Source organism: Artemia sp. Qi Xiang Cuo, chromosome 20 (assembly GCF_049724085.1).
Source record: "Artemia sp. Qi Xiang Cuo chromosome 20, ASM4972408v1, whole genome shotgun sequence".
NCBI classification, from domain to species: domain Eukaryota; kingdom Metazoa; phylum Arthropoda; class Branchiopoda; order Anostraca; family Artemiidae; genus Artemia; species Artemia sp. Qi Xiang Cuo.
The window spans coordinates 7,160,760-7,176,141 of NC_142813.1; the positions used below are offsets into that span (position 1 = coordinate 7,160,760).

Consider the following 15,382-nt stretch of genomic DNA (forward strand, 5'->3'; position numbering starts at 1 on the left):
CCTTTTATGTATGTTCTTTATGATGTTGAGCCTGATCGAAGTCATTAACTCCGTTCTGGCTTGCACTCTCTGTACGTTTATCAGCCGTGACTTTCCTTGAGGGGTCCCCTCAAAATCCCGTTTAATCAGCCGGGCGTATCAAGCATTTTCTAGTCACACGTACCTTAGCTGTGCGTATTTCATATATTACCCAGTTCAGCTTAGTTTTATTAGAATAGAACTGTAAATCAGTATAAAAGGTATAAAGAACATGCTATACACATAAGCTTACCTTTGTAGGGAATATACTGCTTCAAATATATTTTATTTCCTTGTAACTCCTTTACACGTTTTTCTTTCATTATGTCCTCTTCTTCTTTATCGCATTATCCGTATGTCGCTTTCTATTCGGAATACCAAATTTTCCGCTAGTCGGAGGTTCATCTTAACGCCGCCTTTCTCGTTAAATGAAAACTTCTGGCATTAATCTAAAATTTTAATAGAAAAGTGGATATATTTTTTTGGTTTTATTTTCTTACTGGATTTTTTGGTTCTAGCGGATGATGATAATGATGAAATTAGAAAACATTCAGACGATGAAGTTTTTGAAGAAGAAGGAATTGACGTAGAATCATGGAGAGTACAGCGACACGAACGTGAAAAGTTTTTAGTAAGCCGAAAAGAAAAGCATTCTATCTTACGCTATTTGTCTCCCCCCCCCTCGAAATTCTATCTGACTTGTAAAAACGTAACAAAATTAATTAGAGAACAAAATTAGAAATTTCGATATATATTTACAAAATGTTGATATATATATATATATATATATATATATATATATATATATATATATATATATATATATATATATATATATATATATATATATATATATATATATATATATATATATATATATATATAATTTTGTCTGTGGAGTAAATATCTCTCTTATTTCTATTTGATATATTCTATAGTTATTTTTCTATTGTGTTTGGTTTTTTTGTAACTTTGTTTATTTATTTGTTATAATTCTCGATTTCAATCAATCAATCAATTTATTAATACTAAAAACAAAACAATTACAAACTTAAAATTTATACACGCCCAAGAAGCTCAGCTTTTAAAGGTCCAGAAAAAAAAAAAAGACACTATTATAAACCACATAAAAAAAAAAAAAAAAAAAAAAAAAATGGATGAGACATTTATTAAAATATGATAATGAAAAAGAAAATTAAAAAATAACTTAAAAAAAATATGTAAACTAATAATATATTGGAAATTAGGATTAAATAAAAAAAAAAAAAAAAAAATCAGAGAAATATATTGAATGAAAAAAAAGACATATAAATGTGGATGGAATGCAAAAAAAAAGAAGAAAAAAAAGGGGAAAAATACTATACTGGAATTACCCAGTGAGAAACTACCTTTGCAGAAAGAGATAGAGGGACATCAGGAGGGATGGAGTTCCGTAGTTAAATAGATTGATAAACAGGAGACCTCTGACCGTCTGTCGATGATCGCTTAGGTAAAATGAACCTGTGATAAGAGCTACGTAAAAAAGAAGAGTATCTACCTGAGCCTGACAGAAAGAAAAACTGCTGCAGAGATGGTGGAAGTGTACCTAGAAAAGCAGAATGTGCTAAATAAAGGTAACTTTTACCCACAATACGATCCAGCGGAGCTACTCCAGTATCATTATAAAGATCAGAGGAAGGGTAAAAACGAGGTAGAAGAAAAGTAGCCTTCACTGCCCTATTTTGGGCTCTTTGAAGTGAGCAGAGAAGAGATTTATTAGTACTACCCCAGACAGAACAGCAATAAGAAAGGTAAGGAAAAATAAAAGCATAATAAAGAGAAAGCATAACATCTGGGGGAAGAAATGAGTTAACCCTGTATAACATTGAAGATTGGCGGAGGACAAGGGAACAGGTATGAGCTATATGGGGTTTAAAATAAAGAAAACAGTCAAGATACACACCAAGAAATTTCACTATAGTAGCTTGCGGTATAATATCATTCCCATATGTCAGGATGGTTGGTTCCCTTACGTTTCTCATACGATAAGGGGTTCTAAAGTGTACAATGGCACTTTTTTGGCTGTTGAGAGTCATACCATTTGACCAGCACCAATCTTTTACTTTATCAAGAAGACCTTGAGCTAGGGAAGTGGCAAATGGCAGGTCCACTGCAGCAATGAAAAAGTTACTGTCATCAGCAAAAAGAATAGGGTGCACAAGGGGATGAAGACCATCAACGAGATCATTAATGTAAATTAAACACAAAAGTGGTCCAAGCACAGAGCCTTGTGGGTCACCCTTCAATAGAGGCAAAGTAGTGGAAGAATTACCATTAACTGAAACATACTTATATCTCCCCAACAGACAAGACCTTAACCTTTCTAGTGAGACTTCAAGTACTCCAAATGAAGACAGTTTAGACAAAAGAACAGAGTGGTCAACCATATCAAATGCCTTTGAAAAGTCAAGAAATAGACCCAAAACACAAAAGCTCTTGTCAATATTAACACGCATAGATTCTGTTGCATCTAAAAGTACATGCAAGGTAGAAAAACAGGGACAAAAACCATACTGATAGTTAGTTATGAGAGAATTTACCTGCAGTCGTATTAGTACTAAATACAAATGAAGAGAGTCTACAATACACTACTTTTTCAACAACCTTAGAGATTACAGGAAGGAGAGAAATAGGTCTATAGTTTGAAATTAGAGATGAATCACCTTTTTTAAACAAAGGTACAACACTAGCAACCTTAATTAAATAAGGAAAAACACCAGAAGAAAGAGAGAGGTTAGTTCTGTGTGAGATGGGGTTGGAAACAAACTGACCAATTTGTTTAAGATCATTACAGCTCAAACCAAAACCATCAACTGAACGGCTACTGGATTTGAGGGAAATATATAAGTAATTAAATATGTTTCCAAGCTCTATGTAAATGCAAAGTACTTAATCTCCTAGTTAAAGCTAAGGATTTTAGTTTATCTGTCAAAACAGCTGTTTCTACGTATCATATAAAACAATATTTTTTTTTTCTAAAACGTTTTTCTTAGAACTAAGTTTAAAAACCCGGTCGCCTAAATATATAACTATCCCTCACTTTAAAACGACTAATTTGGCTTAAGCCTTGTCTTGATTGACGTTATACACCCTGCCAGCAGCAGGACCGGCTTTACTTGGGCAGCCAATCATCGTCTTCAAAATTCTGAAAGGCTGTCCAATCATATTGGTTGTCAAATCATAGCCGGCTGTCCCAAAATGATCCACTTCAAAAAAATGCTGCAATTTAAAAATTGAATTCCCGTTCCGAACTGTATTTTTTTCATTCAGTTATCCTTTCACTGTTAGATGGAAAGAGTCTTCAAACTTTCGTTGTGCTTTATTTTAAGGTTTAAATTTTTTTATAGTATCCTTGGATTTCTATTAGTAATTTTTATTAAAATCCTCATTTTTCTCTTTTTTACTATTTTTTCGTTTTTCCTTAAACTGAAATGCAACTTTGTCTTTAGTCCAACGCCGTATCCAGGGGGGGGGGGGGTACCCGTTTGACCCCCCCCCCCGAAATTTTTGACCGAGTCGAAAATTAGTAAAACCTAGGTAAAAATCAGTAAAATTAGTCGAAAACTGAGTCAAAAATTAGTAAACCCCCTCCCCCCCCCGAAAAAAAATCCTGGATCCGCCCTTGCTTTAGTCGTTAGTAAAATCGTTGAATTCGTTCCAGACGGAGAGTCAAGAATTAGCGGAGACAGAATTTATATCAATGGACGACAGTCAGCTCTTAATGCTTGGAAAAAAAGCGATAATGAAATCTAGTAGAAAGTCAGATGGGAAAGTAGTAGAAGAAACAGTCGAATCAACAAACATAATCTCAACGGTGCCGGAATCACCTGATTTCAAAAAGACCAAAGCTGTGGTAAGATGATGCTTCGACTATTATCGTTAATCTTATTCTTGATTAATTATTATAGATAAGTAATCGATAGTTATTAGCTAATTAATAATATAATTTTAGTACTAATCATTATTATTACTTTAATCGAAATATAACTAGGTATTTTAACCTCCCAAGTGGTTTGAAATACGGAAATAATTGTATAAGGTTTTATTTAATTTCAATGTAAGCTCTGGAACTTATCTATAAACAAGGGTGAGTTCTGGGTTATAACAAGCTAGATCGTAAACTTCTTAGATCGATATTTGTATCTTTAGAAGAAGTAGTAGAAACTGACTGTCCATATTTAAAAAGAAACTTAACATTAAAGAAGAAGAAGAAGGAACTAAATCTGCAAGTAATTTTCAAAATTTGCAAGAATTGGCGAATAATTGCTAATGCGAAGAATGTTATTTCTTGTACTGACTTACTTTAATCGAAATATAACAAGGTATTTTAATCTCAATAGTAGTTCGAAATATGGAAATAAGTGTACAAGGATGCCTATCACTTCAAGCGTTTTAATTTTAAAGTAAGTTCTGGAACGTATCTATGAACAAGGGTAAGTTCTGGGCTATGACAAACTAGATCATAAGCTTCTCAGATCGATATCTGTATCTTAAGAAGAAGTAGAGATTGGAAGAAGAAGAAGAAGTAGTGATGGGAGTACATCAGAGAGAATTTAATTTTGAATGTAATATGCTGACGTCTGCACAACACACCTTGCTTTGTAAACTGTTAAAATGCTTCAAACACCACAAAATCTCACTATCAGCCAAGAGCCTAGCCAACTATACCTGCTCACAGAGCACAGAAATTGATATCTATCATCTTATAGTTGAACTCCTTGAGTCGAAAGATCTACTGAAAGATATCTGAGAATATCTAATAAATAAGAGACAACCAAGCCAGTAGCTCTGTTGCCCACAGAGTGAAGCAAAAAGAAAAGGGCTAAATAGTATCAACTGAATAGCCCGTCTGCTGTGAATTAGAAGAATAAGAAGAAAAAGCTTTTATGACAGTAGTATAAACCTACAGACGCTAGTAAAATTAAAATCTTTGAGAAAGTAATAATTACTAAATTAAATGAGGTAAAACATGAGAAGGGGGGGGACAACCAAAACACTATATGACAAGAGGGTGGGGAGCTTCCTCGCCCAGTGACAATTCTTAAACAACCATTTTTTTTTATTCTGGTGCCAAAAAAAAGGGGGTTTTAAGGTATTTTAGAAGATTCTAGAGCAGAGCCGTAATTTGTTATGGGTTCGAACCTCTCCCGAGATTTTCTCGGGGGCGTCGGCGCCTTTTTGCCCTCCCTAAACTCCACACGTATGCTCCGACACACTTCAAGTATAACAAATTATTTTTGTTTTTTAGCATTCGGTTACAAGACCTTTAAAGTAGGATATAAAAATACAATATTTTTTTTACTCTTGAACTCATCTTAGAGATTCTTTTGTTTTTTCAAGGTTATGAAGTTTTTAGAGCAGTATTACGTTTTCGTAGGTGTTGCCATGCAAATACATAAGTGAAACTAATTAATTAGGTTTGACAACACTTTTTATCCGTAAAATTCAGACATTAGCAGTTTGTTTATGCTCAAAGACGACTACACTTTTAAAGGGAACAGCGCCCTCTTCAGCTATTTGGTGCTGTAAGTTCTTTGCTAATTTTTCAATCATCTTTCTTTTTTTTGCGCCCACTACTACAATAACTGCATATTGGTATAATTTTGTGCCGTCCTAGCAGAGTGGTTAGCGCGCTAGACTTGGAATCCTTTGTCCGAAGGGTGGGGTTTTTATTCCTGGTGTGGCTGGTTATTTAGTTGGAACGGGGGTCAGTGGCGTGATTCTGCAAGCTCAGCCAGAGTCGACCTGGCTCTAAATGGGTACCTGGAGAAATTTGGGGAAGGTAAGCAGGAAAGATATGTGAAAGCACAGGAAAGGCTTACCTTCAACCCCTCTTAAGGGCCATGAACTGGAACTCAGCACCGCTGGTTTGGACTATAGATTCTAGTGCCTTATCCCTTTCCCACCTAACCAATTCAAACAATCGGTTTTCATCTTCATTGTACTTGCTTCTTTGCCCTGGCACTATACGTGCACTTTTCTCTTATTAATGATTCCTCTATAGGGGTTTTGGACAAGGTAGTTCTAATGGTGTTCTTTTTGTTTTGATCTGACTCTTTTTTTGGAGTTATGGGTTTTATATTTCTTAACATTGGACGTGATCGTCTCTTACTAGGTTTTTAAAAATGCACCCCTAGGACTTTTAAAAATGCACCCCACCCTTTATCTTCGTGAATTGTTTTGATGAGAAAAATGTTTTTCTTTTTTGTGTGTAAAAAATCATACTGGTATATGCCTTAAACTTTGGAGCGTTAGTGGACTCAAACATCTATGAATTCTTCAATTTATTTACCTGTTCCGGGCAAGATTTTAGCCTGTCGAACTTCGTTGGTTTCGTTTTCAAGTTGTAAGAGAAGATGCAAATGCCAGGTGAGATTACAAATTAGAGATCCAAATTACAGGAAACTATGCTAAATTTCACTGTCTGATTTCGTCGTTAACCAAGGGCGTATCTTGGGGGGCTAGGGGATCTCCCCCCCCCCCCCAAAAAAAAAAAAATTGTCCGACTCGTGAAAATATAACAAAAATGAATATAAACAAATTTTTGATGCGTTCTTAAAGCTTTTTTGGTCACCCCCCCCCCCCGAAAAAAACCTGGATACGACCCTGGTCGTTAACCCATAGTCACGCTAAAATAAAAATGCTTAATTATATTTGTAATCTCAAGACTTTTGATTCTTATTGTTTCTGTTCTTGCAGCAGGACATGACGTTTTTCAGTCGCACCTGGCATCTAAGACACAGACATTACTTGGTAATATGTTAAACCGTAAGGTCCCCAGGCTGGCTTCTGATTGTTCTGGTTTAATATGAAGGAAAGAAGGAAATTAGGAATTTTCTACCTATATTGCAAAATAAAGCCAGGATGTATGGTGCAGAACATCTTATAGTATTTCTTTTTACATTTTATTTGTAAAATATTGACGTCAAATAGCCCTCTCTCGATCTTTTAGGACGTTTGGTTCAAGGTTCAATACGATCACCCCTTGAAAATATAACAGAAAAACAAAAAAAGTAAACTTGCATCCTTGATATTTCTTCTGAAAAAAAAATCATACAAAAGTCCACAGTTTTGTAGGTAGGAGCGTGAAGATCTCCACAACAGGGTTCTCTAAAATGCTGAGTCTGATGACGCGATTTTCATTTAAGTAACTTGCCATTTTGGGGGTGTTTTCCCTATTTTTTGAAAATAAGACATATTTTCCTAGGCTCGTACCGTTTGATGTGTATTAAAAATATCAGTATATAAAACTAATTATTTTGATGTACTAATTGTTACCAAAATTCCTTTACTGGGAATAGGTTCCTTTTTCTAATGTTTTTTTTTAAGGAAGAAATTCCTTTTTTCGGGTAAAACTTTTCTTTATAGAGAAAAGATTTCTTTTTTTTAAGGAAAAAAATTCATTTTTGTTTAGAGTAAAATTCCTTTTTTTAAAAAAGATTCCCTTTTGAAATTCCCTTTTTTTAAGGAAAAAATTCATTTTTTGAGTAAAATTCCTTTTTTTAGAGGAAAGATTCCTCTTTAAAACCCCTTTTTTTAAAGGGAAGAATTCCCTTTTTTGGAAGGGAAAATTCTCTTTTTTAGAAGGGAATACGCCATGTCCCTTATTAGAGTTAGTTTGCTAAACTCTTGAAATTACGGCAATTATTTTAAAATGTACAACTTATTAGGACTCCGGATTTTTCCGGTATTTTTCAGAATCTGAAAAAATACCGTTTTTTTTTCAGAAAAAGAAAACAGCGGTATTTTTCAGAATCTCGCTTGTATTCTTTTTTCCATCTTCAAATTTCCCGAACATTTTTCGATTCCAGTTCATCTAGGGTCTTTGGTTAATCATCGCAACCCTGTCTACGAGCATAGCCTAGATTCCTTTTGCTAATACAGCTCGAGCTAAATTTTACGATGGAAATGCTTATGTTGGTCGTCTCTTTTAGTAAAATTACTTTAAGGACAAGCGCCTTTTTCCAGCGTTGTCTTAGTGTTTCCCTATCCTTTTTTATAATTTAACAGCAATTTGGGTTTTGGTGCCTATTTTTGAAACAATGTTGTATTTTCTTTCGGTCTTGATGTAATCTTTTCGTTTTTTGATAATCAAACTTTTTTCAGGTTGTTGTAGTTTTTCCCTTTCTTTTTTTTTATAACTAAACGGCAATTCGACTTTTGGTACATATTTTGAAACAGTATTGTTTTCCCTTTGAGTTTTGTTGTAGTTTTTTCTTTCCTTCTATTTTTTCTCACACTCAACTCTTTTTTCAGTGTTGCTTTAGTCATTGCCTTTCTTTTTTAATAATTGACGGGAATTTGGCGTTAGATACATATTTTGAAATAATGTTGTCTTCTCTTTTGGTGTTGATGTCGCTTTTTCTTTTTCTGCTAATTAATCTCTATTTTGCGTTGCTGTAGTTTTTCTCTTTCTTTTTTTTATAACTAAACGGCAATTCGACTTTTGGTACGTATTTTGAAACAGTATTGTGTTATTTTTCTGTTTTGTTGTAGTTTTTTTCTTTCTTTCTATTTTTTCTCACACTTTTATTTTTTAATAATTTTTTTTCGGGTTGTTGTAGTTTTTTCCTCTTTTTTTTTAAACTAAACGGCAATTCGGGTTTTAGTACATATTTTGCAATAGTACAGTTTTCTCTTTCTGTTTTGTTGTAGTTTTTTCTTTCTTTCTATTTTTTCTCACACTTTTCTTTTTTTTAATAATTTTTTTTAGGTTGTTGTAGTTCTTTCCTTTCTTTTTTTTATAACTAAACAGCAATTCGACTTTTAGTACGTATTTTGAAACAGTATTGTTTTTTTCTGTTTTGTTGTAGTTTTTCTTTCTTCCTATTTTTTCTGACACTCAACTCTTTTTGAAAGGAATTCGGCCTTTGGTACATATTTTGAAATAGTATTGTTTTCTCTTTCAGTTCTGTTCTAGTTTTTTCTTTCTTTCTATTTTTTCTGGCACTCAACTCTTTTTTAGTATTATTGTAGTTATTCTTCTTTTTTATAATTGAAAGGAATTCGGCCTTTGGTACATATTTTGCAACAATGTTGTCTTCCCTTTCAGTGTTATTGTAGTTTTTCTCCTTCTTTTTTTTAATATGTAGACGGGAACTCGGGTTTCAATACATATTTTGAAACAACCTTATCGTCTCTTGCAATGTTGTTGTAGTTTTTGCTTTCTTTTATTCTCTCGCCCAAATCTTTTTTCAGTGTTGATGTAGTTTTCCCTTGTTTTATAAATAAACACGAATTCGGCTTTTGATAAATATTAAAAAAAAAACTTATATTAGCTATCATATTGTTTTCTTTACAGATAAAACGAGGGTCATTTCTGTCTTTCAAAGAAGACGTACTAACACGACTCGCTGCAATTTCCAAAGGTAATCCAACAAGTGATCAAGTTGGTAAAAAGGGAGGCACATCCAAAGCCAGTTGTGTTTTTGCTACTGTCACGCCACCTGCCGCCAAAGAAGCAGACAAAAGGAAACAAGTATATGTTAGTTGTTTTCCATCCAAGCCCTTATACTATGGTTACTCCTTCCTGTCAAGGCTGTATCCAGTGAAGGAGGTACTCAGTTTGACCCCCTTCCCCAGAATTTTTGTCTGACTCGTAAAAAAAGTAACAAAAACGAATTTAAGCAAATTTTGATATGTTTTGAAAATTTTTTTGCAACCCCCCACATATCCTCAAAAAAGATACCCCGCTACGAACAAAAATCCTGGATACGGCCTTGCCCCAGTGTAAGTTTTTGTTGATTTTTCTGCTGTCCTAAGGTTTAAATATTTTGTCTAATTAAATTATTTAATAACCCTCTTCAGCTAATATTTTAAATATCTCTTTTTAAAATGTATTTTTTAAATATAAAATTTTAATATAATGATTATACAGTTATATAAAATGATAATTATTATATATATTAAATTTATTATGTCACATAAGATTATAGAATTATGTACTAAAACTTATATTATAAATTATATAATATTAAATAAATATAATATAAGTATAACTATTTTTTTTAAATAAATTTCTTATTTAAATTTAAAATATAAATAATAAAAAAAAAAAATTAATACGCACTAAACCCAATTCCGTCACTTCAGTTAAATAATGATTAACTAAAAACAAAAAAGAATGTAAAAACCTGTACAGAGCCTAACCTTCATTACCTTATAGGTTTTATATTAAAATTTATATTAAAAATTGTATAATGTAAAATAAATATAATATAAAGATAATTTAAATTTTAAAAATGAAATTATTATTTAGATTTTAAATATAAAATATTAAAAAAGGAGATTTACTACACGCTAAAACAAAGACCAAATAAGATACTAACTCCGTCACTTCAGTTAAATAATCATGAACTAAAAATAACAAAGAATGTAAAAACATATAGAGCCAAACCTTGATTACCTTATATAGATTTTGTATTAAAACTTATATTAAAAAATTGTATAATGTAAAATAAATATAATTTAAATTTTAAAAATAATTTTTTATTTAAATTTTTAAATATAAATATTTAAAAAAAGAAAAAGATTTTAAAAGTTCACACTAAATCAAAAACAAATACGTTACCAACATTGTCACTTCAGTTAAATAATGATAAACTAAAAGCAGCAAAGAATTTAAAAACTCGTACAGAGCCTTACCTTCATTACCTTATATAGGTTTTATATTAAAACTTATGTTATAAAAATAGAAAATAGAAGGAAAGCCAAACGAAATGTGGCGAGGTTCAAAAGCAGAAGTCATAAGGACGGATTTAAAGAAGATTGGAATTCTATGGGAATCAGAGGCGGTTTTAGGGGGAAAGAGAGGGGGCACTTGCCCCGGGCGCTGAAATTTTAGGGGCAAAAAAATTCCAAATAAATAATTTGCCGGTTATAATCATTTTGTAACTTTCGAAATTTTATTTTTATGAAAATAAAGTAGAGGGCGCAGTTTGCCGTAAGTATAAGTAAATTGAATCTGAAATTTTCATTTTTTCCATATATTCATCACCATTCCTTAAAAAATAAGAGTAAGAAAACTAAATCTAATTAATTTTAACTTTTTTTGTGACTTTAATGTTTTATTGTTTAATGTCATTACTGTGATATTTCATATTTCGACTGTCTCTCAAAAGGAAACTCTCCAATTTTTGTGGGTCGTGATTAGGTAAAATAACTGAGGTATTGTAATTGGTGCAAGTCGCATTGAGACAATAAAATATTAAAAAGTCATTTTAAAAAAAAAGTCATAACATTCTATGTCATAACATTTTATACATTTTACACGTCACATTTTATACGTCATAACAAAAAAGTCATAACATTTTATTTAGTCATTTAAAAAAGTCATAACATTTTATGTCATAACATTTTATACATTTTACACGTCATAACAAAAAAGTCATAACATTTTATACATCATAACAAAAAAGTCATAACATTTTATACGTCATAAAAAAAGTCATAACATTAAAAGTCATAATATTTTATGAAATTTCCGGGTCCTTTTTGTCCAAAAGCCAGCTAATTTGTCCATCAAAAGTTATATGTACAACTTAATCATCACATATTATGAAAGCCAAATAAGATTCTTCGAAGCTCGATCTTCTAAATATTTCTGTGAGCAAGAAAAGAGGATATAGCACATTTGAAAGCGCGGAAACATTTAAATATCTTGAGAGCCAAATAAGATTGCTTTAAGCTCGATTTCAAGAATTTCGGTCTCATAAATATTTCTGTGAGTAAGAAAAGAGGATATAATATATTTTAACAAAAGAGCGTAAACACTTAAATATCTTGAGTTCTAAATAAGTTTGCTCGAAGTTCAATCTCATCAACATTCCTGTTGGAGCTGAAACATTTAAATATCTGGAATGCCAAATAAGATTGCTCGAAGCTCGATCTTATCAACATTTCTGTGAATGAGAAGAGAGGATATAACATAATTTTAAAGAAAGAGTGGAGAGATTTAAATATCTTGAGAGTCAAGCCCCAGAAACACCAATGGAGGGGTAAATTTTAAATTTAAAAAGATCCATAGATTTGCACAAAAATTCTTGCTTGTCTGTTTCGGTAAAAATTTGTATCATATAATTGACCAAATATAAAATAAAAATAGTAAAATATTGCTGATACACCTTTTTGACAATTTAAATGCACAGAGTATGTTTTGGTTTCGTTCAATATCCCCTACATTTTGAAAAATGTATTTTGTCCCCCTCTCCCAGCATTTTCGTGAATTGGCGTAACTGCTTTTGGATCACCAAACCCAAAGCGTCCTCGCACGGTAACATTATTCATACCTGCAGAAATAACAAAAGTGCAATTTTAGTTTTTACACTCTCTCATTTACGCCGCGTTACATAATGCTGTTCGAATTGCCGCAACCGAGTTGAATATTGGTGTTGGCGTAATCTCTCTTTGTATACCTCCGCTTTTTTACCAGAGTTATTGTGATGCAAATTTGAATGTTTTTTCTTCTTTTTTACAGGATAAAGAAGAAGCAACTGGCTCAACGCCAAAACGTGCCAGAGTTGTCAAGAAGACTGAAAAGCCATCTCAAATAAAAGGAAGGCTTAGTAGTATATTTAAGCACATTCAAACATAGTATTATGTGAATTAGCATTAGCATAGTATTGAAGTTTTGACAAGATTTTTTTTTGCAAAAACTAGATTTCAGCCGGGGGAGGGGGCTAACTGAGGGGGGCGGGGGGGGGGCAAACTTTGGTTTGGAGGAGACGGTTGCCCCCTGTCCCATAGTAAATTACCCCCGTTTTTAGGTATAGAACTGAATCAATTAGATTATGATCACAATGGTGATGGTGATGGTAGCAAACACGAGTACACCATCGTGATTATTATTTCATCTTTGCCGTCACCGGTGTCTATGTCAACCAGTGTAGTTCACTTAGTCATAGATTTCGGCGTTGTCAAAGTCTCAGTCTTCGGTCAAAATTGGCGTGGTTCTCAGTTGGCGTCGTTCATGGTTTATGGCCAAAAACCGAAACTTCTGTCATAGCCGAAAGCTGAAACTGAAACCAAATAGCCGAAAACTGAAACGTCTATCTCAGTATTCATCTTCGTCATCTCCACACATCCTCTCAACAAAGACCTACAAAACTATCCACCTCCCTTCGGCATAACAGTGTCTTGACGTGCTGTTTCTATAATCAGCTTCCCTTACCATTAAATCTCCTAAATCCTATTCGGACTGCCGACAGGTTATATTTGATAAAAGAAGGTTGCGAGATTATTCTTTAAAATAAATTTTTGACGTGCAATTTTCTTTAAAAAAAGGTGAAATTTCTTCTATAAATATAGCACATAGTTGTTTTTATTGGATGGGCGAGGGAATGAATACTACTACTACTACTCAACATAGCACTAACCCACCTTCAGGGATGTTTCCAGAGCTAAACATGGCCTGGGAAGGTCTTTTGAAGCACAAATAAAATAAACCATGCGCAGGTGTTTTCTAAGACTGATCATGATCTTTTTTAGGTAAGTTTTAAGGTTAGTATACATGTTACGGACTGATTTTAATCATTATAGGAGAATTCGGCAAAAGAAGTTTCGATATTGATTTTTGCACATCTTATAGGTTTTATAGTATCATCTACGAAATATAACTCGTTAATTCTAACTTATTTTAGTTTTAGATGAATCGAAGGTTGGCAAAATATTAGACCATATTGAACAAATTGTGGTGAATTGTAATTTGAAATTATATTCTTTAATCCTTAAACTGTATATTCGCTTGGTACTTGTATGATATACCCCTGACCTTATATTCTTCATCTGAGCAGAACCTGTTTCTATGACGCTCAATCCTAACGAAATATACCCAAGTATGATAAAAATAACATACATTAGAATATAATACATTGGACTATATATTTGCACATTAGGGGGGTGGGAGTAAAGTATAGCGGGTCTGTATGCCTAATGTGTTAGGTACACTTATTATGCATATTATATCACACTGTCCAAATATTCCACCCCCTCCCCCACCTAATGTGCAAATATTTCCCACCTATTCTGTCACTTCTCTTTGTCTTGTCTCGCGCTAAACTGTAAGAAACTAACGAAAAAAACGGTTCTACAATGCGTCAATGAATGAACAACTTGGGCGGTCGGGGTAAATCATAAAAGTACCATCCGCTTTTTAAAAAAAGATTCGAGAGTGAGAAAGTGATGTAATTTAATCGGATTAACGACGCATCTTAACCACTAAGGTCCGTCGGCTTTGTAGTGTGCTGCTACAGCAAGGTTCGATCTCTGGATACCGTATTACCAAGCTAAGGTCAAACCCACTGCGCCATTACAGGACTAAAAATCCTCTCCGGCAGGAATCGAACCCGATTCCCGCCGATCACTGGATACCACTGGTTCGATCTCTGGATACCGTATTACCAAGCTAAGGTCAAACCCACTGCGCCACTACAGGACTAAAAATCCTCTCCGGCAGGAATCGAACCCGATTCCTGCCGATCACTGGATACCACTGGTTCGATCACTGGATACCGTATTACCAAGCTAAGGTCAAACCCACTGCGCCGCTACAGAACTAAAAATCCTCTCCGGCAGGAATCGAACCCGATTCCTGCCGATCACTGGATACCACTGGTTCGATCACTGGATACCGTATTACCAAGCTAAGGTCAAACCCACTGCGCCCCTACAGGACTAAAAATCCTCTCCGGCAGGAATCGAACCCGATTCCTGCCGATCACTGGATACCACTGGTTCGATCACTGGATATATTACCAAGCTAAGGTCAAACCCACTGCGCCACTACAGGACTAAAAATCCTCTCCGGCAGGAATCGAACCCGATTCCTGCCGATCACTGGATACCACTGGTTCGATCACTGGATATATTACCAAGCTAAGGTCAAACCCACTGCGCCACTACAGGACTAAAAATCCTCTCCGGCAGGAATCGAACCCGATTCCTGCCGATCCCTGGATACCACTGGTTCGATCACTGGATATATTACCAAGCTAAGGTCAAACCCACTGCGCCACTACAGGACTAAAAATCCTCTCCGGCGGTAATCGAGCCCCGGTTTCCCGTGCGATAGGCGAGTATTCTATTTTACGACCTGAGAGAGCAAGAAAGTGCTTGAAGATGAAGCTAGAATAATTTCTAGCTAGTAATAATTTCTAAATGACTTTGTGGTAAAAAATTATACTATCATATAGCATTTTAGGCTATATTACCACATATTATAGCCATTTTATACTATATTTTGTAAACGGAACTTACTTCTGTATATTCTTTCCAAGCTCTTTTTTTACGAAACAGAAAAGATCACAAAAGCCACAATATTTATACAAAT

The 15,382-nt window shown here is 33.8% G+C and overlaps 1 protein-coding gene across 1 annotated transcript in view; it reads left to right on the top strand.

Annotated features, from left to right (window-relative positions):
- Positions 1-12,694, top strand: part of LOC148939823 (uncharacterized) — a 111,859-nt gene extending 99,165 nt beyond the window's left edge. Inside the window, exons 14-17 of the mRNA XM_089106278.1 lie at positions 537-649; positions 3,719-3,910; positions 9,359-9,541; positions 12,533-12,694. Of these exons, the coding sequence (XP_088962404.1) occupies positions 537-649; positions 3,719-3,910; positions 9,359-9,541; positions 12,533-12,649 (605 nt within the window). The 3' untranslated portion in view covers positions 12,650-12,694. The remainder of the gene's footprint in view (positions 1-536; positions 650-3,718; positions 3,911-9,358; positions 9,542-12,532) is intronic.
- The last annotated feature ends 2,688 nt before the right edge of the window (positions 12,695-15,382 follow it).